Source organism: Lycium barbarum, chromosome 6, assembly GCF_019175385.1.
Source record: "Lycium barbarum isolate Lr01 chromosome 6, ASM1917538v2, whole genome shotgun sequence".
NCBI classification, from domain to species: Eukaryota; Viridiplantae; Streptophyta; class Magnoliopsida; order Solanales; family Solanaceae; genus Lycium; species Lycium barbarum.
In genome coordinates this window covers 133,042,181-133,068,959 of record NC_083342.1, presented here as the reverse complement: position 1 = coordinate 133,068,959, position 26,779 = coordinate 133,042,181, and the positions used below count along the sequence as shown (strand labels likewise).

Below are 26,779 nucleotides of genomic sequence, written 5' to 3'. Positions count from 1 at the left end.
GAGTGGGAGTGGATCAGAATAACATAAATCTGCAGAAGTGTTAAAGTCGTTTGATGCTTTTGAAGTAGTCTGGTAGTGTTCTTCATCGTCATCAACAGATTCTGAATTTCCAGCAGGGTTCGTGGCTTCAAGTCTTGAGATCTCATCCTTGCTGCATATTTTCTTCAATTCTTGCTGCTCCATTTACACATGTTATTTAACTTATATTAGTATCTCCCTTAAAATTACAGGAAAGAAAGTGTTTCTTGGTAGTAAAGAGTGCAAAATGAAAAAAAGAAAAAGAAAAAAGATTTAAGTTCTATGCATGGACAGTACAAAAATATTTACACAATCAGTATAACAGCATGTTAGTTATCATTTTTATCAAGTTATCAATTAAGTTTATTATAAAAATTTGTTCATAATTATCGTATAAAATATTCATCGTCAGTGCATAAAATTACACTCATAAATAAATGAAAAAATCCACTGACCAGCAAGTTCTTGTTCTCTATATTAAGTCGCCTGAAAGATTCTGCAGTCTTCTTCACTGCAGAAGAGAGTGTGGAATTTTCCTTCTTCAATTCCCCTATCTTTGCTTTTAAAGCATCATCATTTTCCTGCAAGGGTGAAAACAATAGATAAGAAAGGACTAACAAGTATGTCAAAAAGATGCGAAAAACTAATTGTTTGCTTATCAGTGCTTAAAAGGTAATATGCAACTTCCAATATATTAAGCAGAACTAGGGACATAAAATAAAAAGAGTGGGGGTGGGCTTAGATAATATGCTATAAAAGGTTGAATAATATTGGTAGTGTAAAATTTTCTACATGGTATATAAGTGAATTAAAATCAAGTGCTTACACTTCGGTAAGCTTTTGAATTGTCATCAACTGATTGATCTTCATTCCCGCTGTTTAAAAAACAAAGCCAGTTCAGAATTAACTGAGAAAATGTGAAAACCTAATTAACAAGAAGAGTGTACATCACATATGATTAGGGAAGAATTTTAACAAATTTGTCATTTGTCTTAAAGCACCTTTTTAAAGTCCGAGTAATTGCAGGATATTGTTCATCTGTCTCAATACGTTCTGATATAGGCCCAATTTCACATTCTACATCTTCCTGGCCCCTAGGCCTGTCAACCGGTTCCAACCGGGAACCGGTTAGGAAACCGGCCGGTTCCGGTTTCAAAACCGGAACCGCCTAACCGGTTCCGGTTTAACCGGTTCCGGTTAACCGGTTTTAAAGTCCAAACCGGAACCGGTCCGGTTTGGATTGGTTAAAATTTTTTTTTTTTTTGTATATTGTAGGTATATTTACATATGTTATACAACTTTATAATTAAAGTTTAAATATTTACTGACTAACAGCCTAACAGCAAGTCAGCAGTACAGAATAGTGCTTTTCGTACACATATATATGTATAACTTACATTATATATATGTACTACTATATATATGTATATATATGTACTATATACTATATATAGGTATAGCTTAATATATATACTATATATACATATCTACTATATATACAATATATACTTAATATATATACTATATATACTTGTATATATGTACTATATACTATATATACTTACTTATATATGTACTATATACGATATATACTTACCTATACTTATATTCCTAACTTAATAAAAGTAAAAATATGAACACAAGTAAATAGAAGAAAGCTCAATGAGTCATATATTTTATTCATTCTTGGATAACATTTATTTGCAAGTTGTATTTTTTTTTAACTTGCAAATAATACATGAGTTATACAAAAATAGTAGAATAATAAAATCACCAATTTTGAACAATTTCGTTAATTTCCCCCACATCATATTCAGTCATGGAAATATCTTCAAAGTCTTCCATTTGGTCCAGTCCACTAGCTATCAAATCTTCAATTTCTTCCTCTTCGCCTTGCTCCGCTTCTGAGTTTTGGTTGCGTCGCTCCGATATAATCCAATCTCGAATGCACACTAGTACTTGCAAGCTAAAGCCGGATAATGAATGTCTATGGTCTCCAATTTGTTGTCTTCCTTGGCTAAATGCGCTCTCCGAAGCCACGATTGATACTTGAACCATAAGGATATCTCGAGCCATTCTTGAAAGTACCGGATAGCTTGCCTTGTACTTCTTCCACCATGCTAAGACGTCCAAGTCATCCTTGATATCCACATTTGGCTGCATCAAATAAAAGTTAAATTCATCAAAGTTTGCAGTAGAAGAAGAAGTTGGCTGTGAATGTAAAACTTTTAAATCCGACAAGCCCTTTTTGCTACTCTGAGAAGTAGTAGGGCGTGGAGCAACGGGTGTAGCACGTTCTTCCAAACTAGAATAATGAGTAAAAACTTTTCTAAACTCATCATCAATAGCGAGATCGGCTTCAGCTAAAGATGGTTGAACTCCCTCTTCAATTTCTAAAAATGTATAAATTTGACTAACCAAATTTTTAGTATAAGACACTTTTAAACAAGGATTTAAAAGGGAACCCAATATAAATAAAGTTGGGATGGGAAAAAAATACTTCTTAAATTTGATTATCATTTCAAAAATAGCCACTTGATAATCGGATTTATATTTATACTCTTGTAAAACTCTAGCTATTTCCGCTAAGTAGACTAAAATTCCAGTTACTGTGGGATAGAATTGTCTAGAAAAAGCAAGAGTTGCATTATAAAAAATTTCTAAGAGTTCAATACATTCTTTAACATCTTCCCAATGCCTAAAAGTTAACTAATCCTCACTATCAATATTATATTTGTTGTGAACTTGTTGTATGGGAATCCTATACTCATATGCTTGTTGTAGCATAATGTAAGTGTAGTTCCACCTAGTCTCAATTTCTACTTGAATTTTCGTAGGTCTAAGGTTATTTTCCACGCAAGCATTCTTAAAATCTCTAATTCTTCCCCTATTAGCATTACAAAAAAGAAACGCAACAGCATTTCTAACTTTTTGAACAGAATCATCAAAATGCATAAGATCATCTTTAACAATTAAATTTAAAATGTGACAACTACATCTTACATGAAAAATATTTCTTAGAGGAGGGTTTATTTCTCTTTTTAAAAGACCAATTGTCTTTGTATTATTAGAAGCATTATCTAAAGCAATACAAAGTGTTTTTCTATAAATGTTAAAAAATCTCATTATAGTAGACATTGAATCGGCTAAAAATTTTCCATCGTGACGACCTTTTCCTTCGTCGTATAAAAAAGCTATAATTCTTTTTTGCATAACCCAGTTGTCATCAACCCAATGACATGTAATAGCAAAAAAATCTAAATGGTTAATACTAAGACCCAAATCAGCGGTAAGACAAACATTACAATTTAAAGAATTAAATACATGGCGCAAATAAAATCTATATTTTTTAAACAAATCTATAACATCGGCTCTACAAGTACTTCTAGGAATACCCTCAAATAACGGGTTATAACAACGTTGAATGTAAGTAACAAACCCCAAACCCCAAACCTGAGGGAAAGGAAAATGGTAAATAATCATAAGCTACCATTTTAGCTATTTCTACGCGTTCTTTTTTCTTGTCATACTTAAAATTTCTACCGGTTCGTGGGTCTATCGTCATTTGAATCCCCCCCACATTTGAACCCGTTTGCTCTCCCCAAACATCCATATGTTTGGTTCTCATATGAGCATTTAGTGTACCCGTTCCACCATCCTTACCAGTTCCTTGCTTAAAACTAAATACTTATCCACATAGGGTACATGTAACTGATTGGTTTTCCCTATCCTTAGTCATAAATTTCCAAACTTTAGCTGTTGGCTTACGAGTTCTAGGCGGTTTGTCTTGTGTATGTGATTGTGCAGGACCTGTATCTCCTATGGGATTTTCGGGGGGTTGTGTTTCATCATCATCATCATCTAAGTCTTCATTAAAAGTGTCGGTAAAATGTTGTTGCATTGCCTCATGACCTAAAAGTGGATTATTTCCACCAACATCAATACCTAAATTAGGTGTTTCTTCCACAAATATTTCCTCATTAAGCGCACCCCTAACAGTACGACTACTACTACCGGCACCACGTCTTAATCTCTTTGACATTATTAAATAGAAATAATTTAAATCACAAGAAAATAAATTACAACAAATTAAATTGCTAGAATTAAATTTCGAAAAATAAATTGCTAGAGTTAAATTGCGTAAATTAAATTTTGAAAAATAAATTGCTAGAATTAAATTGCGAAAATTAAAGATAGAGTTGGAACGAAGGTACCAAATTGCCGGATTAATTTCCAACAAAGCGAAGGCGGCTAGAATTGCAAATCCACCAAAGCTACTTCGGATTGTTGCAAAATCACCAACTCCACCAACAATATTATAATTGCAAAATTAATAATTGAAAGTTGAAACTATAATAAGACTTTGTGGCTAATTATTGCAAAGTAACTATAATTGAGAGATTGAGATTTGAGAGAAAGATGAAGAAGAGTGAATTGAAATGAAAATGAAGAAGGGTTTATATAGGGGTGGGGGAGGGGTTAAAGTGTTAAAAAAAAAAAAAAAATTGGGGGCCAAAAATTAAGAAAATGACCGTTTGGCAACGGCCATTTTTGCAAATGGACCGTTGCCAACGGTCCATTACCGAGACCCAACGACTCTTTCCTTTTTTTTTTTTTTTTTTTTTTTTAATTATTTTAACCGGTTTAACCGGTCCGGTTCCGGTTAAAAAAATTTTGAAACCGAACCGGTAAACTAATATCCGGTTAACCGGTTATACCGGTTCCGGTTTAACCGGTCCGGTTACAATGAACTGGTTGACACCTTTACTGGCCCCTCTCATGACTTTCAGTCCTCAAGTTTAATTTCATAAATATTTCACTTTGTTCAGATTTTTCACATGTCGCTGCCACATTCTGGAAAAAATAGTAAGGAAAGGTCACAAGAAGTTTAGCAAATCATAGAGAGTTTAACATTTATGCTTCAAAAAATATACACTGGTAGAGCACTTATAAAAATGATTACAGGTAAATATTTATAATAACCATTAATAAGTGTCGTTGAAACACAATTCAACATGGTATCGGAGCAAACATTATTTACTTTATTATATCTTTAACACACTCTTCACGTGTGACCTGATTCTTTTTCACAATCCAAACATGTGAAAATTCATCTTAATATAATGATGGGGTTGAGACTCAAGTCCAAAACAAGGTCTCATATGATATTGGAGTGTGTAATCATCTCATAATAAGCTTAAACTTTTAAATGAGATGATTGTGCCATTCAAAACTAAATAACCAATTAATTATGTGAACATGTAGTAGAGCCAATAATTTGTATTAGAGGATCTAAAAAAAAGTAAAAGCATTAAACATAAGATTTGAACCTGTTATTAGGGGCCTTTACCTATTTATAAAAAGAATTTATTTTTTTACCCTCTTTTTTTGAGAAAAAAAAAATACTTCTTTTGTACAATAATTATCCATAGAAGGTGATTTGATTGAAACCACTTCACCATAGGTAGCTAGGCCACCGATGAGTCCATTGCAACTAAGATACTAAATTTAACAGATCATGGAGAAGAAATTTAAAGAAACAACCAAAGAAGAACATCAATTGATGTGCAGGGAAGAGCACAACCGGCAAGGTAAAATATAGCAATTATTATAAATTGAAGAGCGAAATAAAGAAAGAAAAAAAGAAAGGAAATAAATATAGCTCACCGGAATCTTGACTGTGACCATTGTTCAATGTATCTGTCTATTTTGACAATCTTTTTGTTTACAGATTAGCACAAAATTAATCGAACGAAGAATTAAAGAGCAAACATGCAAATTAATTAGAAGAGAGCATTATACACATGAAATCTGGATGGCACAAGGAGTACTAGTTCATATCATATTCAATTTCAAATTTTAACCGGTAAATTTAATTAGCTGTTTGATTATTGAAGGATTCCGTTTAATCTCCTAAACCTTTTGGGATTTGGGAAACCATGGGCCTGCCACCTTTTGATTGGGATACATAACTCCTTTGATCTTGAATCGACGGCCTAGATGAACCCGTCTGCATTAATGATTTGGTATTTTTACCCTTTATTTTAAAATATACAATTATTTTAATGTAATATTTTTGAATAATCAGACTATGATGGGATGGCGTGAATCTTTTTAAAATTTTATGCAAATTTTCGATACTAGCGATAATACAAACAACCAAAAAGAAGGTACAAACAACCAAAAAGAAGGTTCAAGATACATATATACAAAATTTGAAATGTTCAAAAATAAATCCATGAAGCAGATTAGGCTTTGAAAATAAAAAGAATACTAGTACTCCTCTGTTTCAATTTATTTAAACCTATTTCTTTTTTAGTTCGTGTCAAAATAAATGACTTCTTTTCTAATTTGAAAACAAATTCACTTTATGAATGATTTACAGCCACACAAATTTTCAAGACTTATTTTGAACCACAAGTTTCAAAAGTCTTCCCTCTTTCTTAAATGTCGTGCCCAATCAAATGGGTTCATATAAATTGAAACGGAGGAAGTAAAAGAGATAAAGAGAGGTGTGGAATTTTAGTTAGAATAGTTTTGGGAGAAAGTTATAATTTTAGAGGAAAAGAGATACTCCCTCCGTTCCAAAAAGATTGTCCTCTTTTGATTTGATACAAAATTTAAGAAATAAAGGAAAACTTTTGAAATGTGTGGTTCAAAACAAGCCTTAGATATTTGTGTGGCTGTAAATCATCTCATAAAGTTAAATTATTTTTAAATATAGAAAGGAGACAATATTTTTGGGACAGACTAAAAAAAAAAAAACTTTTTGGAACGGAGGGAGTATTAATTATGAGATGGAGTATAATAGTACTAATTTAAAACATAAAAAGGGAATTTAAAGTGAAAAACCAAAATAAAAAAAGAAACTCAGAATACTAATCCATCCTTTTAGTAATTGACTCGTCAAAAGGATCTGTCCGAGGTACCACGCCTTGAGCTTTATTAATACGGTCATCACTCCGTACCTACGAATGAGGGTCAACAGTAAAAGACAGAAATAGGGATAAAACAATAGTGCTAGTAGCAAATTAATTCGAAAGTCCTATTTTATTTGTATTATTCTTCCTATTATTTTGGTTGTCTTATTTTAGCAGACTATCGAGACACAAAATTTAATATTACTCTAATTTTTTTTTGAAGTAATTAGATCACAAACACGATTGCGTATTATGAACTGAAAGACTGAGAGTTCTCTTTCTTGCATATACGGACAAAATTAGGTGAGATGACCAATTTTTGAACTAACAATTAAAGTTTAGTTACGGTGAAAATAGTCACTTTTTAAGATGAAAATAGCATCTTAAAAACAAAGAATACATGGATTAAAACAATGCTATATTTGTTTGTAATTGAACTAAGTATTCTTTATCCAACCTTCAATTTATATCTTTCACATTGTAAATAAGGGAATTGAAGTTATTTCAGTACTTTACACTATATAATAGTAATACAAAGTTTAATGGATTATAAATGCAATGCAAAAGGAGTAGAATACACTCAAATCCAACACTATATACTATGACCTCATTACAAAACAACCTCTATTTTAAAATAAAAAATAAAAGAATTATGAATTAATGACAATTTGGGTTATTACAAAGGAGCTGTATTAAAAACTTTAGGGCCATAATATTTTAGGGGTCCCTTGGTAGTTGGTTAGAGTTATGCATATATTAGTAATAATGAATTAATTATGAGAAAATCTTTATATTATTTTATGTAGATATTAATTATGTAGGATTTAATTAGTTATTTATTAACTATTTCACCTTTTGCCTTGCATAAAATAATACATAGATTCCCTCATAATTATACATGTATTAGTTATGCGAATTTTTAAATTATAAACCAAATACCAAATTAAATTTATACATGAATAACTTATCTCATAACTAGCTACCGAACACAATATTATAATATTTGAATAACTTACTGCTAACGAGCTGCCAAACGACCCCTAAATGTCAACAATCTTTTGTGTTAAGCAATGTCTTTGTCATAATGGAGTTTCTATCTTTTGTCAAAAGGTGCAAAAAATGATCATGAAAACTGAAAAGAATTTATCTTATCTCACTTGTTGGACCTCTAAAATGTCAGGTCTTTCTATGATGAATAAAAATGAAAAGAATAAAACTTTGGATCCTTTATAAATCACCTTCACTTTCCTTTTTCTTTTCATTTTCACAAGACAACAGTCCCACCTGATTCTTTTTTACCTGCAGCTTTAGTTTCTTTCAATCAGTCACACGCTGTCAACTGTTGAACAATGTGCATATTTTTTCAAGCACAAATTCTATTTTTACCCTGACTATGAATACCCTTTTGGAATCTTGGCGTAGATACGTTCTTTTCTTGCTCTGATGAGTGTTATTGCCTAAAAAGGTATTTGAGTTTATCTTTTTTTTAAAATTTTTTTATTTTACTACGTGGGGTTCTTCAATTCTTGGATATTTTCTTTTTTAATGTACATATGGCGAGCTGCATTTGTGTAAAATTGTCGTTTTGGGATTTCTTTTTGTAAATCTGATCTACACTTTTTTGAGTTCTTTGGAAATAAGTTGCATATGTATCTGTTTCTGTTCAGATCCAACTTTGGTTCTTTACCAAAATGCCAATGAGTAAGCCCATTATGGCTTGTTTGCCTCATCGAATTACAGCAATGTGTATCTTTTTTTTGAGTTGTTTGGTCCTTTAAGTTGGTGTTAAATAGTTCTTCATTCATAGTTTATTACCCTCCTTTTTCATTAAGGACAGAATGGTTACCATTTAAAGTCCTAAAAGAAAGAGGCTAAGCCATTAATCTCTAGATGTTCTTTGAAGAGAAGTATTATGCCAGTTGGTGTAGATTTAAAGACCTATAACTTGATATGATTTGATACACTGTTCGTTACTTTTTTTTTTTTTTTTTTTCATTTGTTTGTTTCTGTTTGTGTTAACCAGTGAATACAGGTCCATTTTCCTTCAAAAAATTAAAGCTAGAAACATGATTTTACTTCTTCAGACCTTACTTGTTAGGTTGGTTAGAATGTTGTATGTTTAAGTATTTTACTGGAACAGATTCTACTCGAAAGTACCTAAATCATTTTCGCGCCCTTTGCCTTCCTTTTGAAGTCCACTTTAAGGTAATGAGTAGAGAAATCTTTCAGGTATGAATGCTCTTTTATTATTAGGAGAAAGGAGAGAAGGAAAACAAAAGCAAATGCTTAATCTAAGATGTAGTTATACTTGCTATATTTAGATATGAATTCCGTGTTTTTAACTACTATTCAAACTTATTAAAGTTGACATTCCCAATGACCATAGCTCTTAAATAAAGTCACATGTTTGCTCCCTGCTGCCTTATTCTGATTAAAGAGTAAAATCAAGTAATCTATGACCAGCTGTTCCCATGCGAGAAAGAGGAATTTAGTGCCTTCCTAGCCAGCTTCTGTTATCATCCATTGCTAGATTTTGCTATGGAAGACGATGACGTTTTTCTTCCTTCTAGTCATAACTGATAAACCTTCTACAGAAAAGTTGTCTCGACTAAGCCGTTCCCTAATTCTCAGCAGAATTGGCAATCCTTGGAGGTGTAACACTAATTAGACCTCCTTTTTGACGTTGTAAATTCGAGTCTCCGTTGTCCATACTCAAGTCTGAGATATTTGTTGTCCAAATTCCCCTTGTTTATCGCTCTATTATACCAGTGCTACTTGAATACAATGTACTTATTGAGCCCTTACCTGTGAACTGACTAATATTGAAGTTCATAAATTGGTCTGACCTATTTGATAATTAAGTCCTCTAATGATGATCAGCCTCGAGAATTTTTATATCCTAATATAGACCTGATAAGGTACATGATTTAGTGGATGTGTTTCTGAGTAGGACTTGCTATATCTCTTTGAAGGTCACCGATATCAACCATTTTTGTTTTTTGCTGAGCTTCTCAACCATTGAAGGGGAGCCTTAGAACAACAATAAACCTTAGAACAACAATAAAGTTGTCTCCATGTGACCTATAGGTGACGGGTTCGAGCCGTGGAAGCAGCCACCATTGTTTGCATTAAGGTAGGCTGTCTACATCACACCCCTTGGTGTGTGGCCCTTCACGGGACCCTGCTAATGCGGGATGCTTTGTGCACCGGGCTGCCCTTTTTTGAGCTTCTCTACCGTTAAACCCTTTGGATATCTCATCTCCAAAAGTAATTTCTTTAGAAGCTAGCTTGTCATCTCTAAGTCCCATAATATGCCATTTTACAATGTGTATTGGACACCTGCTGAGCAAAATGCAGCTAGCCTTTAACCAACTTGCCACTCAATTACTAATTTACATATCTTTTGAAGATGCTGTAGGGAACATTTTCAGATATCACAGTGGTTATGTTGCCAAAGAGCACGAATAAAACCCATTCATAAGAAATTTGTAAGGACTAATTAATGAGGAAGTCCTTTGGCACACAAACCTTTGGAACCCTCAATAGATTCTTGGTGAACGTGCCCATCTACCTTTTCTACATCTAATGCAGAAGGGTCGAAAATCATGTGAACCCCCCCCCAAAAAAAAAACTTTGAACCTGGTTCACCATCTTTTTCTTCTCAGTCAAAATGATTTCTTTTTTGGCTTTCTTCTCTCCCAAGGATCATGAAAGCAGACATATTTTTGCTTCATAAAGTTAAAAATAAAAAAGATATAAGATATGGACATATTTGTGTATCAATTTTGTGGGTTTGTGCATCCTATATTTGCGGAACTTGGAGTAGTTGACACTTGATTTTCCTTGTTGCAGGTAGAAACTAGGTATTTGAAGCATTCCTAGTTTTGCCTTGAACATGAAATCAAAATTAAAGAATGGCTTGTGTTCTGTGGTGCCTCTTCATTTACAAGGTGAATCTACAACACGTTTTTGCATGTTTCCTAAAGTGAAGTCAGCTTGCTGCAGTCCAGGCAACACACCTGTTTACCTGAATGTATATGACTTGACACCTGTTAATGGCTATTTCTACTGGGCAGGCATAGGCGTCTTCCATACAGGGGTGGAAGGTGAGTCCACATTTAATTTTTGATGTATGTTTTTGAGATCAAAACCTTATTTGGTCTGGAATTTTGAACATTTATCGCATTTGTTTGTAGCATCTACATTATGATAAGTTCTCATTGGGCCTAAAAATCCATCCTTGGCAAAATCAGAATCTTAAATTGTTCTTAGAATTTAGAGCAATAACAAAAATATTAGCCATATGTTGTATAGCACTACAATGGAAAATTTGAGTATTAATTATCTGGGAAGTACTAATTCGCATTTGTTTGTAGCATCTACATTATGATAAGTTCTCATTGGGCCTAAAAATCCATCCTTGGCAAAATCAGAATCTTAAATTGTTCTTAGAATTTAGAGCAATAACAAAAATATTAGCCATATGTTGTATAGCACTACAATGGAAAATTTGAGTATTAATTATCTGGGAAGTACTAATTCAAATTCAGTCTACTTGCTTTTCCTTAAGATATGACACAATAGTATTTTCTGGTACAAATATTTTCTCAAGTATTCTTTATAAATAATATATTATTTCTCAAATGCGTTTATCATATTTGCAGTTCATGGTGTTGAATATGCTTTTGGAGCACATGACTATCCAACAAGTGGAGTCTTTGAGCTTGAACCTCGACAGTGCCCTGGCTTTAAATTTCGAAAGTCGGTGTTCATGGGGACAACATATTTGGATCCCATCCAGCTTAGACAATTCATTGAGCGCCAATCAGCAAACTACAATGGTGACTCATACCATTTAATTGCTAAGAACTGTAATCATTTCTCGGAAGATATCTGTTACAGGTTGACTGGGAAACGGATACCTAAATGGGTGAATCGGCTAGCAAGAGTAGGTCTGTAATCCATCATCTTCACTGTGTTTCTAGTTCTTCTTTACTTCCCGATACTAGATGCTTCAAGGCTGCTAAAACAAAAGCTTTTCCTTGCCTCTCTGGGTGCTTCAACATGAAACTTTAAAGGGCTTTTTCAGTTTTGGCCTGTCGGCCGAAATTAATTACGGACGCTAGCCAAACTGTACAAAACCTGTACTCCGATCATGTATATTATGTGTATATTTATCTATATTATGTATGTATATTTCGGGTTATATAATATGCATATTATATGTATATTTTATTATATTTAATATAAAAAATCTATATATTTGCTGGCTATTATTCTTTTGAGCAGTCCAAAAATGTAATTTTCCCACCTATAATTATCTTTCTTTTTGCAAGCATTTCCTTCTTTCTTTCTTTGTTTCATTTTTCTTCTCTCTTCAGTGATCTGCTGCTATTTTACTTTTCTATTTTTGGTACAATCCTGCGTTGGTACTTTTGTTTTTAGCCGAGGGTCTATCAGAAACAGTCTTTCTACCCCACAAGGGGTACATCCTACCCTCCCCAGACCATTACACTGGTAATGGGTATGTTGTTGTTGTTCAGTTATCTGCATTGGGGAAGCCGATTTATAAGATGAATCAACTGTTAAGACACATATGTCAGCCCACTTTTTTGGTTCCATGGATATAATTGTAACAAAATAATTGCTTTGGTAGAGATCATTGGAATCTTTTTGTATCTTGTGCGTCCTCATTCAGCTTGTTGAACTGAAGTTGTAGTAAATTTGAAAAGGAGCAAGAAAATTAGATCTATTGTGTGTTACATCATATATTATGTTATTTTTACTTAATAAGACTGCATATTTCTTGTCTTCTAAAGTAAAAACAAACTTTTTTTGGTATTCTTATAGGTTCATTTTGCAACTGCATACTTCCAGAAGCCCTAAAAGCTTCCACAGTACAACATGGCACAAATGTGCAAAACTATGACAGTGAGAAGAGAAGACTAAGAAGTTCTTTCAACTGTTTGTCTTCTATCTCAATGCGTCAAGGTGAGAAAGAAGTATCAATATCATCGCTGTTCATGCACTCCCACTATAAAGGCTGTCTGCCACCTTGGGAATCCAAAAAATCTAGAAGCCGGTCTTTGAAGGAAGGATAAGGTCTCCGTAAATCTCTATATGGAAATCTGTGTGAATACTGACTTCTTTGTCAGATAACCATTGTTACATCTAGCCATTCCGCGAGCTTGTTGAAATATTTTCCGGGCTCTCATCTGACTAATGAACAGTGCTTGCTGCTGAGATTCTGGTGTTACAAGTTCTGCTGTCCATTTCATATGCTGATCTTTCCAAAGATCAAATCTTTGCATCAGTCCCAGAAATGTATTTGTCTGTTAATTGTCAGTTTCTTGTTTGATACTTAAAACTGAGAGGTTCTTGTTTCTCAGGTGGTAGAAATTTAATTTTCAGGATCATGAGCAATTTGCTAAAGATATTCTTATTCTTGTATTACCATAGTCTGACTCAAACCCACTTACTAACCAAATTATGACAAATATACCAACATCAGGCAAAATCCTGCATAAGCCAGTGCTAGTATCCTCTTTTAGTAAATTGGAAACATAATACTATACTATGTTATATTGCAGTGTACCGTAATTTGGCTGCATGTCTCAATGCATCTTATAGCCAATTATGATAGTTTTAGATATAGAAGATTATGTGAAGCTCCAGTTTATCTGCTGCATAGAGAAGATCCAACATGATATCTGTCCTGACCCTGAGTTGTCCTTTTATTGCTTTCATATGGTAGTCTAGCTGCAAAGCCTGCAACTACATTGGCTAAGCCCTGTATTATACAGCTATGAAGTTGAAGTGATTTCAATTATAATAGGTGAGATATATATGGCCAACTGAAACAATTTGGCAAAACATGTGCGACAGCTTTATCATACTCCAAATGGACCAAAGCCGTTAGCTGTCTTCTAGAACTAATAGTCGTATCAAAGGAAATCTTTTGACTACTGACAAACTTGGAATCTGTTTGGATAGGCTTAAAAAAAGCAGCTTATAAGCTAAAAAGAAAAAATTGAGGTAGTCCAACTTATTTTTTTTGGCTTATAAGCTGAAAACAGCTTATAAGCTGCTTTAGATAAGCGAAACTGAACGGGTCCAATTAATTTTTTGGACTTATTTTAAACACAAAATGACTTTAAGTTGGCCAATCAAACACTCAGAAAAGCTGAAAACAGCTTGTAGGCAACTTATAAGCCAATCCAAACGGACTCTTGGTCTTAAGACTAATAAAATATAGTTGTTCTGATTGGAACGAATTAACGGCTAACTTAAATCTGATTACAGTGAATCTTCTAAATAGAAATATAAATGATTTGTCGAGGGTCTATTGAAAATAATTTTTTCTACTCTCAAGGTAGAGGTAAAGTCTACGTATCTTTCATCAATTGTAGAAATATTTTAATTATATCATCTTGAATCGCCTTGAATTTATTTTAACTTTACAAGAGTTCTAAAGTTTATAATATAGGCTAAAGTCATAAGTGGCTCCTATTTTTGTCTGTATCTTTTTACTTTGACACCTGACTTGTTGGTATTGAACACTTATGCTGCTCAGTACTATTAGACACTTTCAAGTAAACAAGGGAATGACTTCAATATATTTCATACTAGTTGTATGTCATAATAATAAATAAATAAATAGAAAGTTCCACTTTGTCATCACCAGAGAGTATTACTCTGTCAAAATCATTTGAATCGTGGAATCCACTTTAAAGTTGGCAGCAAGTCAGTTCTTGCCAGCGAAGCTTCTAGTAGAAAGTTCCAAAAACAGCTTAGGACTTTTGGTCAACTATGCTTGTAATAACTCCAATTCAGCAAATTAAACCAAGATAATCTAAAATAGCTGAAGGTCCCAATCAAATCCCTCAATTCAAGAATTGCTTAGAACCTATTTGGAAAAAGTCCCACTTGGAGAAAAAGCTGGTAACTTTGGCCACTTCAGATGATTCACAAGCCATAATTAGATAAAGGGTTGTGACAATTTTGGATTTCTACAAATAGCTAAAGGGTCTTTTCAAAATTTCAATTCAAGAATTGCTTACACCCTATTTGCAGAAAGTCCCACTTGAAGAAAAAGCTTATAACTTGGGTTACTTCAGATGATTCACAAGCCATAATTAGATAAAGGGTTGTGATTTTTTTTATTTTTTTTTTGGAATTGAATCTAACTATATGGGTAAAGGAGGGGGTTGTATACCAAGCAAGAATAAGTTTCCTATAACTGAATCAGCCGAGAGACCAATAAATCAAGCTGAAGGAACTGATGTAACAGGATCAGAAGCAGAGGGGCTAAAAAAGTTGAGAATTTTCATTGTGTTTTATTCAATGTATGGACATATTGAAAGCTTAGCAAGAAGGATGAAAAAAGGGGTTGATGGGATTGAAGGTGTTGAAGGGGTTCTGTATAAGGTTCCTGAAACCTTGACACCAGATGTTTTGGAACAAATGAAGGTATTAAGATTTTCTCTTCCTAAATCAATCCACATGTTTTCTTTTTATTTTATTTTCTTAGATTAATGTGTCTTTGGTATGATGAAGTCATATTCTCAGAAAATACTTTTGCAAATAAAAAACTGGAAAATATTTCCCGGTGTTTGGTTGGCAATTGGAAAATCGTTACCATATCGATTGATAATAGTATTAGCAAATCGGACAGTTTTTTGATGAATTCCTTGAGTATTAAAGATTGATTGTGTTGGCTAAAACAATGATATGAGGTTAGAGTTGAGATAATTGTGAATGAAATGACTTGGATAATTTTTTCCCCGCTTTTGGTGGAAAACGTTTTCCCTGAAAATATTTGCGGGCGATCAAATACCAGAAAAGGCCTTAATTTTCTGAAGAATGTTTTCCTTAATACCAAACACACCCTAAGAGATTGTAATCTTCTTAGATGAAGGGATTGTACAATGGCAAGTATCTTTTGTTTCCTAGTTTATTATCCAGTGTATTGTAAATGTTGATTGTGTCACTGTTGCTTAAACAATGAGCATTACTAAACTATTCTTCTCTCTTATTTTCAAGTGAAGGTCCCGCAAAGAGATGGTGAGATTCCAGTGATATCTGTGGATGAGCTGGTGGAAGCTGACGGATTCTTGTTTGGATTTCCTACAAGATATGGATGTATGGCAGCTCAAATGAAGGCATTTTTTGACTCGACTGGAACATTGTGGAGAGAACAGAAACTTGCTGGATTGCCTGCAGGCTTCTTTGTGAGTACCGGTACACAAGGAGGTGGACAGGAGACCACTGCGTAAGTCTGTCTTTGTCATCCATTTACCTGTGTTTATACTATTAATAATCGTTTCTTTATATGTCATCAACGATGTCTGATCATTGTGTTAGCTAATTGCAACTTCCAGTTGTATGTTATAATGCATTTGGAAAATGAGTAGGTGTATGTTACATATATGTAAACCAAAAAAAAGGAGAGAGTAATATGACAAAGTTGAAAAATGACTAAAGTATATGTCATTAATAGTGACTAGTCTGAAAAATCATTTCGCCAGCCCTACAAGATTTGCATGTAGCTCTCTATAGCATCGAAAGTATTGCCTTCAACTGGTGATCCATCTAACTGGTACTGACAAAGTTAGGGAACCCCGTCATTTCATGATTTGCAAGGAATCATTGAGGAAGAAGGCTCTAGAGAACCCAAAAGTGCAGTTTCTAATTGATCTTCCAACAAATGTCTGAAATACTTAAGAAATGTAGTTTATTGATCTTACAACTGGCTAATAAGGCAGCAAGATCACTTAACAATTGTCAATATAGAATCTCAGTTAGCTAACCGGATAGCTACTGGGGTAACCGTCCATTATAGAGACAGAGATCTGTAGCTGTAGCCACTACTCCATAGGTGCATCATCTACTGTCATTCAGACCATATTTGGTCCGAAACCAGCTTGGAGGAATATTTGTTAAATATTTTGCTATAATTGTAGTACCTCTCTTGGCTAATAGGTCTCTTGGATAATTTATTATTTGCAGATGATAACAGTATACAATTCTGATGTTCATATGCATGCTAACTAAGAACACAACGATACATGTCTTTATATTCATTTACGAACAATTTTACTTCAACCTTGACACTTATTATTCTCCTAGGAAAAACAAAACCCTTACATGTTCCTATTGATATCTGATAAATATATTTGTATAAATTGTTTGTAAGGGTAGAGTAGTCTTTACACATCATTGTACACCCTATTAATATCTTGTACGCTGTTCACAATATTATTAAGAATCATACTCTGTTACATGGTATCAGATTGCTTAGGTTTTTTTTCTCTACGTGCGTCTGCTCCAAGAGCCATGGCAACCTCTTCATCAACATCTAGCTCTTCCACCACTAGTCTGATGATGGCGGATTCTTCATCCCTTCCAGTTTCGTCCTCTTCTGCCATCTCTCTCTAACATTAAAAATCTCGTCCCCACTGTTCTTGATTACACAAATTATATGCTTTGGAGGGAACTCTTTTTGCCCGTATTCAAAGGTCATGGAGTTTATGGTTTCATTGATGGGAGTTATCCTTGTCCTTCACCCACTGTTCTTAATGATTCATGCTCATTGAAGCATAATTATCATTTCATAATTGTGGCTTCGTTGCTGGTTTAGCAACCTTGGGAAGTGATCGTGCTAATGGATATATGAGTTTAAACTTCAGATGGTGATTAGTTATTTTATGAAAATGGCTTGCTCGTACATGTTGTCATAGAATCCTTTAACAGGACAGTTTCTTCCCATATTAACATAGTTTATCAGTCTATGCTGTGCTCTTATGCAATCTCTATATCCGTATCTTCTGTTATGTTTTCTTCTTTGTGATGATCCATTGATTTTCTTCTTCCAATATTTATCTTGTTGCAGGTGGACAGCAATCACTCAATTAGCTCACCATGGGATGCTCTATGTTCCAATAGGATACACATTTGGAGCAGGGATGTTTAGAATGGATTCAATAAGAGGAGGTTCTCCATATGGAGCAGGAACCTTCTCTGGTGATGGTAGTCGTGAACCTAGTGAACCAGAGTTGGCGCTGGCCGAGCACCAGGGCAAGTACATGGCAATGACAGTTAAAAGACTGGCTCACCCCTATTCGTTGCCACCGGATAATGCCAGCTGCTGACGCTTTTAGAAACAGAAAAATGTCCAAATTTACTCCTCTACTGTTTGAAATATCTTAATCTTATCTTCCATTATACTTTGGGATCATTCATACCCTTGTTGTTAGCAAATCGTCTAGTATTTGTCTTTGCCTTTAACAGAGCTCCGAAGTGAACCAGATGACATCCACAGGTCAAAGTACTTCAGGTGAAAGGTCCAGATTTACCCCTCTAGTTTAAAATTACCTTCCGTTGTACTTCAGGTTGAAGTTCCGTTAGGGTCAGAAACTGCAAGGGTGTGAATGCCCCTCAAAGTAACGAATAGTAAAACTAAGATATTTCACACAGTAGAGTTGTACCTTTACCCTTTCTGTGAACAAATCACATGTAATTTTTGTTCATTCCTTATAAACACATCCTAAACTCTATGTATCGATATCTGTGTGTCCTTAAAAGGTCATGTTTTTTCATATATTTATTTGATTTTCTAGATCCTGCAATGGATTTGGGGGTGGAGTGGATGAAATTTGATGTACTATAACCAATGAATTATGGTTTGTGTTCCATTTGTTAATATATTTTGACGGGACCGGCAAAGTCTTGGTGATTTGAAGACATTGGAGCGTCTAGATGAGCCTTCTAGCTTCTTTTTGACGTTAGAAATACTTTCTTATGATAACATGAGAAGAGAAGTGACACACGATGGATTTTTTTACTGTGTAGCTCAATCCATAATAATGCCTTGAAACAAATTGACACCCTTAACAAAATATGCTCAAGAATTATTAAACAAACTCATTCTATTAGAAGAAGAAAATAAGTATATTATTTTTTCGACATAATGTTCATAGCCTAAAAAGGGAGTGAACAACAAATCGATCAAAATTCATATTCCATTATGGCAACACCACTATTTTGATTTAATTTTACTTGTGGTCACTCAATCTTTGCTTTGTTATATCAAAGTCATTGGACTATCTTTAATAATCAGAAAATATTCAATTTAATTACTTTTTGGTTACAACAAATAATTCAAGGAGCTTGTATAATACTTAAGGAAAGTTGATAACTTTTTTTCATTACAGAATATAATGTTAGTTATTTTGGTGAAAAAACTGAAAGTTGAGTAATTACCATGAAATTAAATAGTTAACCATGATTAATTCAATAAAATTACCTATTAATATCGACGTGCCAAACAATGCAGCGCGATTTACCTGGACCGTAACTTATTCGTCACTGGACGCAAATACAAAGACTGAAAGAAGTGGTCAACGCTGAAGTGATCTTTAAGGTTCCAAACCCTACTACTGCCTTGCGAGCATTTTTCAAGATGGCTCGAGCACTACCTTTACTCACACTCGTCAGTTTCCTGGCTGTTGTTTGTAATGCATTTTCTCCTGAAAACCCTACAGATCGGAAAATCTTGGTTCTCCTCGATGATTTCTCTATCAAATCTTCACATTCTCTATACTTTCAGTCTCTCCAAACACGCGGTTTCGATCTCGATTTCAAGCTCGCTGATGATCCTAAAATCGCATTACAACGTTACGGCCAGTATTTATATGACGCCTTAATCCTCTTCTCCCCTTCCATTGAAAGTAAGTATCCCCTTGCAAAATCCAATAATTATTGTGTTACAGAGTTCGGATGTATGTATATACTGTTTTATGTTACATATGTATATAGATCCAGTGAAGTGAACCCGCTGTGTAGGGCTAGATCGAAATGGATTAAATCTTTTGGGTGTTTATTACTTGTTTTATGGAAATTGATTTTGTTTTTGTTTTTGTTTTTTCCTTTTAAGGTTTGGGTGGATCACTTAATGCGGCAGCTATTCTGGATTTTGTTGATTCTGGTCATGATTTGATCCTTGCCGCTGATGCATCTGCATCTGATCTGATTCGAGAGATTGCTACTGAGTGTGGTGTTGATTTCGATGAGGTATCGGAAATACGTCTCTGTATCGGAAATTGCCCTATTAGGCCCATTTCATACGAAAAAATATTTGTGTTTTAAGTGAATGATCTATATTGCATACATGGACTGACCTTTGCTTAGCATTTCACTGTGGTCAAGTGAATTTGATTAGCGACTGAGATGTCGCTAATGGGGTACATGTTCTTGAAACAAACAATGAACATTAAATTATGACTTTCTAAACCCACTACCTGTACTCATTCACGCACCCAAGGGTGTGGCCTCTTGGTTAATAAAGTGGGTCGAGAACCATAAGGTCTCAGGTTCAAATCCCAGCTGAGACAAAAACACTAGGTGATATCTTTCCATCTGTCCTAGCCTTGGTGGACAGAGTTACCTGGTACCTGCAAATGGTTGGTAGGAGGTGGCAGGTATCTTGCGGAATTTGTCGACATGCGTGCAAGCTGGCCCGGACACCACAATTATCAAAAAAAGAAACTGCATGTAGTCAATCACTTGCATTCTTATGGTTAATTGCATCCTTGTGATAAGTGTACTCGTACTCCTCCGAAGTTAAGCATGATATGCTGACTCACGTTTTTCTACTTTTCTGTTTTGCATTATAGGATCAGGCAGCTATGGTCATTGATCATACAAGCTTTGCAGTTTCTGATACAGAAGGGGACCATACCTTAATTGCTGGTGATAATCTCATTCAGTCTGATGTGATCTTGGGCAGAGAAAAGATCAAGGTAAGGCACTATATTTTATCTTGATTATAAAATAATCATGATCTTTGAGTTTACTTTGCTATTTAATCATGGAATCAACTCGGTCAATAAAAGATTAGTTCAAAAGCACCCATCCCCATTATGGGTGGACAATGTCTAATGCTAGTTCTTTGATTTCTGTTAATAAGAGAGATCGAAAATAGACCCAAGAACCCAATTCACATAACACTTTAAAAGGCTGATGGCCCAACCCTAGGAATACACCACATGCCCAAGTGGGGAAGAGCCAACATCAAGGGGTCGAACCATAAAAACAATGAGCTCTTATGAAGATGCTATATTTATTATTTAGCTGGAATGGTTTGAACAAGCTTGTATATTCAACCTCAAGTTTCCAATTAAAATTAGTTCATGAATCACGACAAAGAGGGTAAATCATGAAGCTGTTGGAAAAAAGAGGATGAATTTGAATAGAGCCACTACATCAAATCTAGGTGCAACAGCCAACCAGATTGACCTAGTGGATAAATCGTAAGACTGAAAGAAAACCAGCCATTTGACCAGTGATGCTGTAGCATTTTAAGGTCGCGATGGAACAGAATGAGCAAGCTCGAATTGATGCAACAAGGAACCTATTTGGCCAAAGCCCTCATAAAACTAGATGGAACTAATTGAGTTTATGGACCACTAAATTCTCTCACGTCTTTCAGTATACTTCTTAACATTGTGAAATAATATGTTCATTTCTAATATAAAATACAATGTGCATTTCTTGAGATCATCGTACTTGAACAGGGTCTGGTCTATAAGCTATGACCACTATATCTTTGAGTTTTACAATGTACATTTTTGAGGCGTTTATGATGCTATTTTGATACTTGTTGGGTCATAAACTTTTTATTTACACACTTCCAGTTTGCTCTTTCCTCTTTCCTCTTTACACTGGGCATGTGATTGCTTATCAGAATATACAGCTCTCAAGTCCTGCTCTGATGCAGCAGCAGATTTCTAACTCATTTTTTCTGTTATATCAATCCAGGCTCCTGTACTGTTCAAGGGGATTGGTCATTCTGTAAATCCGGCCAATAGCTTGGTAAGTTTCTGCAAGTTCTTTATTTCTGGACATACATATATGGGAAGTACATTCTGTATTGTTATTTACTGTCAAAAGGGTGCATCCATCATGCTTGCAGGTGCTGAAAATCCTCTCAGCTTCTCCTTCAGCATATTCAGCTAATCCTAAATCCAAACTGTCAACTCCACCAACACTAACTGGATCTGCGATCAGTCTTGTTTCAGTTGTGCAGGTTTGTCATCCAATATGTGACCTATTACGAATCACGTTCTTTAATATCTTTTTATTCAGTCACTTAAGTCTTCTTCTTCTTCTTCTCTCTGTTCATTCAGATTATTGACCTTGAACCTCAAAAGTTGTTCAAAGGGCTGTGTTTAGCTTTAAAGATAATGAAATCACGCAGGGATGCTTGCATAGAAGTTTAGCAGAAAAAGAATCATAATTTACCTTTTTTAAATAAAAGAAAAATGGGAGATGGAAAGGTGTAGGCTATAGGTTGGACCTTTTGCTGTAGCTAGATAACTTCTATATGTGATCTGGTTAGTATGATGATGAAGTACCATGGCAGTATTCATATTTAAAGACTGCACACTTCGCTGACAATCTTTGCCTCATAATGCACAAAAACCTTCGTCCTTCCTTTTGTTGCTGACAATTCAATGTTGTTGTTTAAAATAAGGTCAACAACACGTGGGTGAAAAAATCAATGACATTTGTTTCCAATTGCAGGCAAGAAATAATGCTCGGATTCTTATATCTGGCTCCTTAAGCATGTTTAGCAATCGGTAAGTAACTTTTGAGACTTTGGGTGGAGTATATCTAATCTGAATTGCTCGAATTGACAAACCTTTTTTCTGATATGCAGATTCTTCAGATCTGGGGTGCAAAAGGCTGGAAGCACAATCAAGTAAGCTCTCGTAGATACTCTGTTCCATCTGTTTGTTTGACATGATAATACGTTGAGTATGATGCATGTAGAAACCTCAGCACCAATTGACTTAGAAAAGGAAAAAAAAAAAAAAACTAAAAGCCTTAGTATTGTTTGGACTTCTCTAAGACTTCATGTTCTAGTAGAAGCAGATGCTAAGAACATCATTGATATGTCAGTAAGATATCCATCATTTGTGAAAAGGTTTCCCAACTATTGATATCCTGATATGGATATATGTTTTCCTGTTGATACTACCAGAAGGAGGTCCACTAACAAAAATTCATAGTGTTTGGATGTTGGAAGGTCCTTCATTGCTGAAAATTGGGAGGAAGTAATAAGAACAGTAACTAAAATGTATTCTAAGGTTTTCTGCTTTTTGGTATACTCTTCTTGTATATGGGCGTGTTTTTACTCCCCCCCCCCCCCCCCCCCCCTCCTCCCCCTTCTAAAGAAATATATTACGTGATTAAAAAAAAAACAATAACTAGAATGTACTTGTTGTAAAGTTAGTTTTTGATAGAGGTGGAATGGGAAGACCTCAAACTGATAGCTCTGGAAAACATTTGGTTTCGTAGAGTTTGCATGAAATTCGTGAAGAAATTGGTAACCTGAATCATGTCAAGATTTGATCTTGTTGAATACAATCTTTCTTGCTCGATAGAAGCATTTGGGTAGCTTCAGCCTAACTTGATCTGGCTAATTGAAGTCATGAGGTTCATGGTTTTCACAACCGATTGAAGCACATGGCACTATTTCCCTCTCTATTCTACCACTTGTTTCCTTCATTTCTCTGCACTGTTGTGCCATCTACTTCTTTTGAAATTTAATCTACAAGTAAAGCATCTTCAACTTTAAGTTTGTGTAGAAGTTTAGCATTGTAACATTTGATCAAAATGAACTCAATAAGATTGAATGGAAAACTCAAAATCTCCACTGATTGTTCTTTGAAGTATAATAGAAAGGGAAAGTGAATCAAGAACAACGCAAAGGTATGGAAGTGTCAAAACAAGACTGTAGAATTCAAAGTTCCCTAATGATTATACAGACTGCATAAAATTATGTGGATTGCAGAACTCAAGTATGCGGACCATACAAGTTTATGTGGACATGTGGGAGTGGGGTTACAGAAGGTTATGCACCGGACCATTATGCGGATCCACACAATAATATGTGGCCGCAATTTTAGTTTGAACAGCATGTAAATTCATGTTATTTGATTTATTTTCTCATTTTCTTTGTTTTCACTTAATGCTACTACTAGAGAAGCAATATCTTGAAGCTAATTGTGCCTTTTACTTTCCTTTTCTGTCCTTTCCACGTAAACTACGATGCAGAACTTATTAATTTTTTTATGCTTTCTGACTCGATTGACCACAATTTTATCCCATATCACAGCCATGAGAAATCTGGGAATGAGCAGTTTGTGACTGAAATTAGCAAGTGGGTCTTCCATGAAAGAGGTCATCTCAAGGTGCAGCATCAGATATAATTTCTTTATTCATTTCCACCTTCTTCTCTGTTTATATTTTACTTTGGGCATTCTAGTAGTCATAAAAGGAATGCACTTCAATTGGCTGTATCTCACGATCCATATTTGCTGTTCTCAATATGTGAATTGGGAATTTATATCTATATTTTCGTATATAGGCTGGGAATGTAAGACATCACAAAGTTGGGGAGGCAGATGAACCTTCTATATACAGAATCAATGATGAACTGGTACTACTACACTGCAAGTTTGTTATAGTTTGTCACTCTTATATAATGTATACTTAATGGTTTTGGATGAGTACTGAAACTGAAATTTTGATTAAAGGAATATTCTCTTGAGATTTATGAATGGTCTGGAACAAGTTGGGAACCTTATGTTGCAGATGATGTTCAAGTTCAGTTTTACATGATGAGCCCCTACGTTCTAAAAACCATGTCGACCGATAAGAAGGTACTCTTAAGTGCTCCAGAATGACATGGTAGGAATTGTTTCATCACTTAGATTAGTATTTCTAATTTCATTTCATACAGGGTGTCTATTATACATCATTCAAGGTTCCAGATGTTTATGGAGTATTCCAGTTTAAGGTTGAGTATGAGAAATTAGGAGTCACAAGCTTGAGCCTTGCAAAGCAGGTACATCCTTTCGAATCTACAGCATGGTCTCTTATGGAGGCATCTATAAGTTTAGAATATTTTACTCACTATACTTCAAGCTTGTTATTTACTTGAAGAGGTAGGATGCACTTTCATGAGATTCTTGTATCTGCACTTTGCTCGTTTTGTGTTTTATCACTTGTTTTGTTGCTCTGGTTTCTAGATATTATTGGCTGAAAACAGTGAATATTAGTTGTCCATTAGTGCCCTGCTACTCATAAGAGATACTGGTTTAAGAGATTGATTTATGAAAGCCCGTAAGCCTTAATTGACAGCTATGCTCTCCATATTGCTTTAGCTTTGAAGTGCAAGACAAACAGCTTGTGCATTTAATTGGTCTTAGCTATGTCGTTTTTCCAAAATTCAATGATGGAAGTTATTGATGGCACCTTGTATAGTCATTTGCATTAATGCCTTGAGGAATTTTTTTAACACGCAGATTCCCGTGCGACCATTCAGACATAACGAATATGAGAGATTTATAACAGCTGCTTTTCCTTATTATGGAGCATCCTTCTCTATGGTACACCTCCCTCTCTCTATCCCTCTCCCTTTCCTCTCTCTGCTACATATAATTTGTACCATCTGCATATTTTTAACGGCAAATATAGTTCAAAGCATCGATTTTCTGTTTAGACAAATTCCTTCTCAAGTTGCCAAGACTTAGGGAGTATGAGAAGTCATGTTATCTGAGCAGGCAGAAAATTTGTTGCAGTAGGTGTCCTATTGTGAAAGTATCTTTTGAGGAGTCTTAGATTACAACTTAATATTACAATATTTTATTTGGAGACCTATAAAAATCTGAGATTGGATAGTTCATATTCTAAAATATATACTGTTTGTCAAGTATTTGTTGGATAATTGTTTTGTCGTCTTAAACTATTGGACTTTGTAGAGGGGGGAACCAAATGAAGTACACATGCAATATGGTAAGGTTGTCTTCTGATTTCATGTCTGATTTGCTGGATTATTACGTATTACATCCTAGTTGAACGAATCTGCGATGACCTCTCTTCTAGCATGGGATATTAAGATACTTCGCTTGTCTGATTATTAAACAGGAAGTGCTATTAAGATATTTTGTAAGGATTCTTTTTTGCTTGTATGACAGATGGGTGGTTTCTTCCTCTTCTCCTTGGTTTATCTCTACCACAAGTAGCTGAAAGATGATTGCAATCAAGACTACATGAAGAGAGGTGCAATTTTTGTATTTGGTCTAAACTTCTAAAGTTAGAAATCGAGGATGTAGAGGCTCTAGCCTGTAGTGTTTATTGGAACGAAAAAATGTAGTTTCACTTTGTTTAGCAGCCAAGGATTATTGGGAAATATTTGAAAATACATCCATTGATAATTTCATGCTTACAATCCCAAGGAGTTTTTGGTCTTGGCAAGTTGTTCGGTTTCTTTCTAGTTATTACTATGATTTACCATTGTATCATAATCGCCATGGTATCATAGTATCCCTGTTTTAGATCGCCTTTAATTAGTTATTTTCCCTGCAGTACAGAGACCGGTCTCTGGAGGGCTTTAAAGTGTTTTAGCATGAGAATTTACAGATGAAAATAGTTGTAAACTTTAAGTTAGTAAGTTACCCAAAATAGAAATGTCGTTTGAGGTGGCTATGAGTTGAGCAAACAAACGAAGCAGAGCTCGTCTTTCATTCATAATAGTTAAATTCACCACTACAGAATTCAAGGACTGATAACGAATAAGATGAATAGCTAAACATAAAAGAGTACGATTCCCTTCATTTTCGTGTTCTAGGCTTTATCTACTTTAGCATCAGTGTTACTTTACAACAATAGCATATAGATGCCCCTATAACCTCTTTCGGAAGGATTGTCGTCAGCAAGACTCTGCCACTAGCAACAAAGTAGTGCTAAATACATAGAAAAATGGCCGTACCAAA

At 34.7% G+C, this 26,779-nt stretch overlaps 3 protein-coding genes and 1 long non-coding RNA gene across 6 annotated transcripts; 3 read left to right on the top strand and 1 right to left on the bottom strand.

Annotated features, from left to right (window-relative positions):
• Positions 1–7: 7 nt before the first annotated feature.
• On the bottom strand, positions 8–1,114 carry LOC132599155 (uncharacterized). Its single transcript, XR_009566775.1, has 4 exons — positions 1,020–1,114; positions 845–893; positions 474–599; positions 8–174 (listed from the first exon to the last, which is right to left on the bottom strand). It is a non-coding gene; the product is annotated as an uncharacterized LOC132599155 (long non-coding RNA).
• A 6,924-nt stretch (positions 1,115–8,038) lies between these two features.
• LOC132599153 (deSI-like protein At4g17486) lies at positions 8,039–13,391 on the top strand. 3 transcript variants are annotated; one of them, XM_060312394.1, is made up of 4 exons: positions 8,039–8,403; positions 10,791–11,044; positions 11,603–11,890; positions 12,789–13,391. In XM_060312394.1, the coding sequence occupies exons 2-4, from the start codon at positions 10,834–10,836 to the stop codon at positions 13,037–13,039; spliced, it is 750 nt and encodes a 249-aa protein (XP_060168377.1). In that variant the 5' UTR covers positions 8,039–8,403; positions 10,791–10,833; the 3' UTR covers positions 13,040–13,391. The 3 variants fall into 3 exon arrangements, with proteins under 3 accessions (XP_060168377.1, XP_060168379.1, XP_060168378.1); XM_060312396.1 differs by lacking the exon at positions 8,039–8,403 and adding an exon at positions 8,497–8,639; XM_060312395.1 differs by lacking the exon at positions 8,039–8,403 and adding an exon at positions 9,935–10,071.
• A 1,306-nt stretch (positions 13,392–14,697) lies between these two features.
• On the top strand, positions 14,698–18,537 carry LOC132599152 (probable NAD(P)H dehydrogenase (quinone) FQR1-like 2). The gene is made up of 3 exons (XM_060312393.1): positions 14,698–15,407; positions 15,986–16,209; positions 17,830–18,537. Exons 1-3 carry the CDS (start codon positions 15,129–15,131, stop codon positions 18,086–18,088), a joined length of 762 nt encoding a protein of 253 aa, XP_060168376.1. The 5' UTR covers positions 14,698–15,128; the 3' UTR covers positions 18,089–18,537.
• Positions 18,538–19,318: 781 nt separating this feature from the next.
• Positions 19,319–26,255, top strand: LOC132599150 (dolichyl-diphosphooligosaccharide--protein glycosyltransferase 48 kDa subunit). The gene is made up of 13 exons (XM_060312392.1): positions 19,319–19,666; positions 19,873–20,009; positions 20,612–20,737; positions 21,756–21,809; positions 21,910–22,023; positions 22,521–22,576; positions 22,657–22,698; positions 24,118–24,193; positions 24,370–24,441; positions 24,539–24,664; positions 24,745–24,849; positions 25,310–25,393; positions 25,982–26,255. The coding sequence occupies exons 1-13, from the start codon at positions 19,399–19,401 to the stop codon at positions 26,027–26,029; spliced, it is 1,308 nt and encodes a 435-aa protein (XP_060168375.1). The 5' UTR covers positions 19,319–19,398; the 3' UTR covers positions 26,030–26,255.
• Positions 26,256–26,779: the final 524 nt, after the last annotated feature.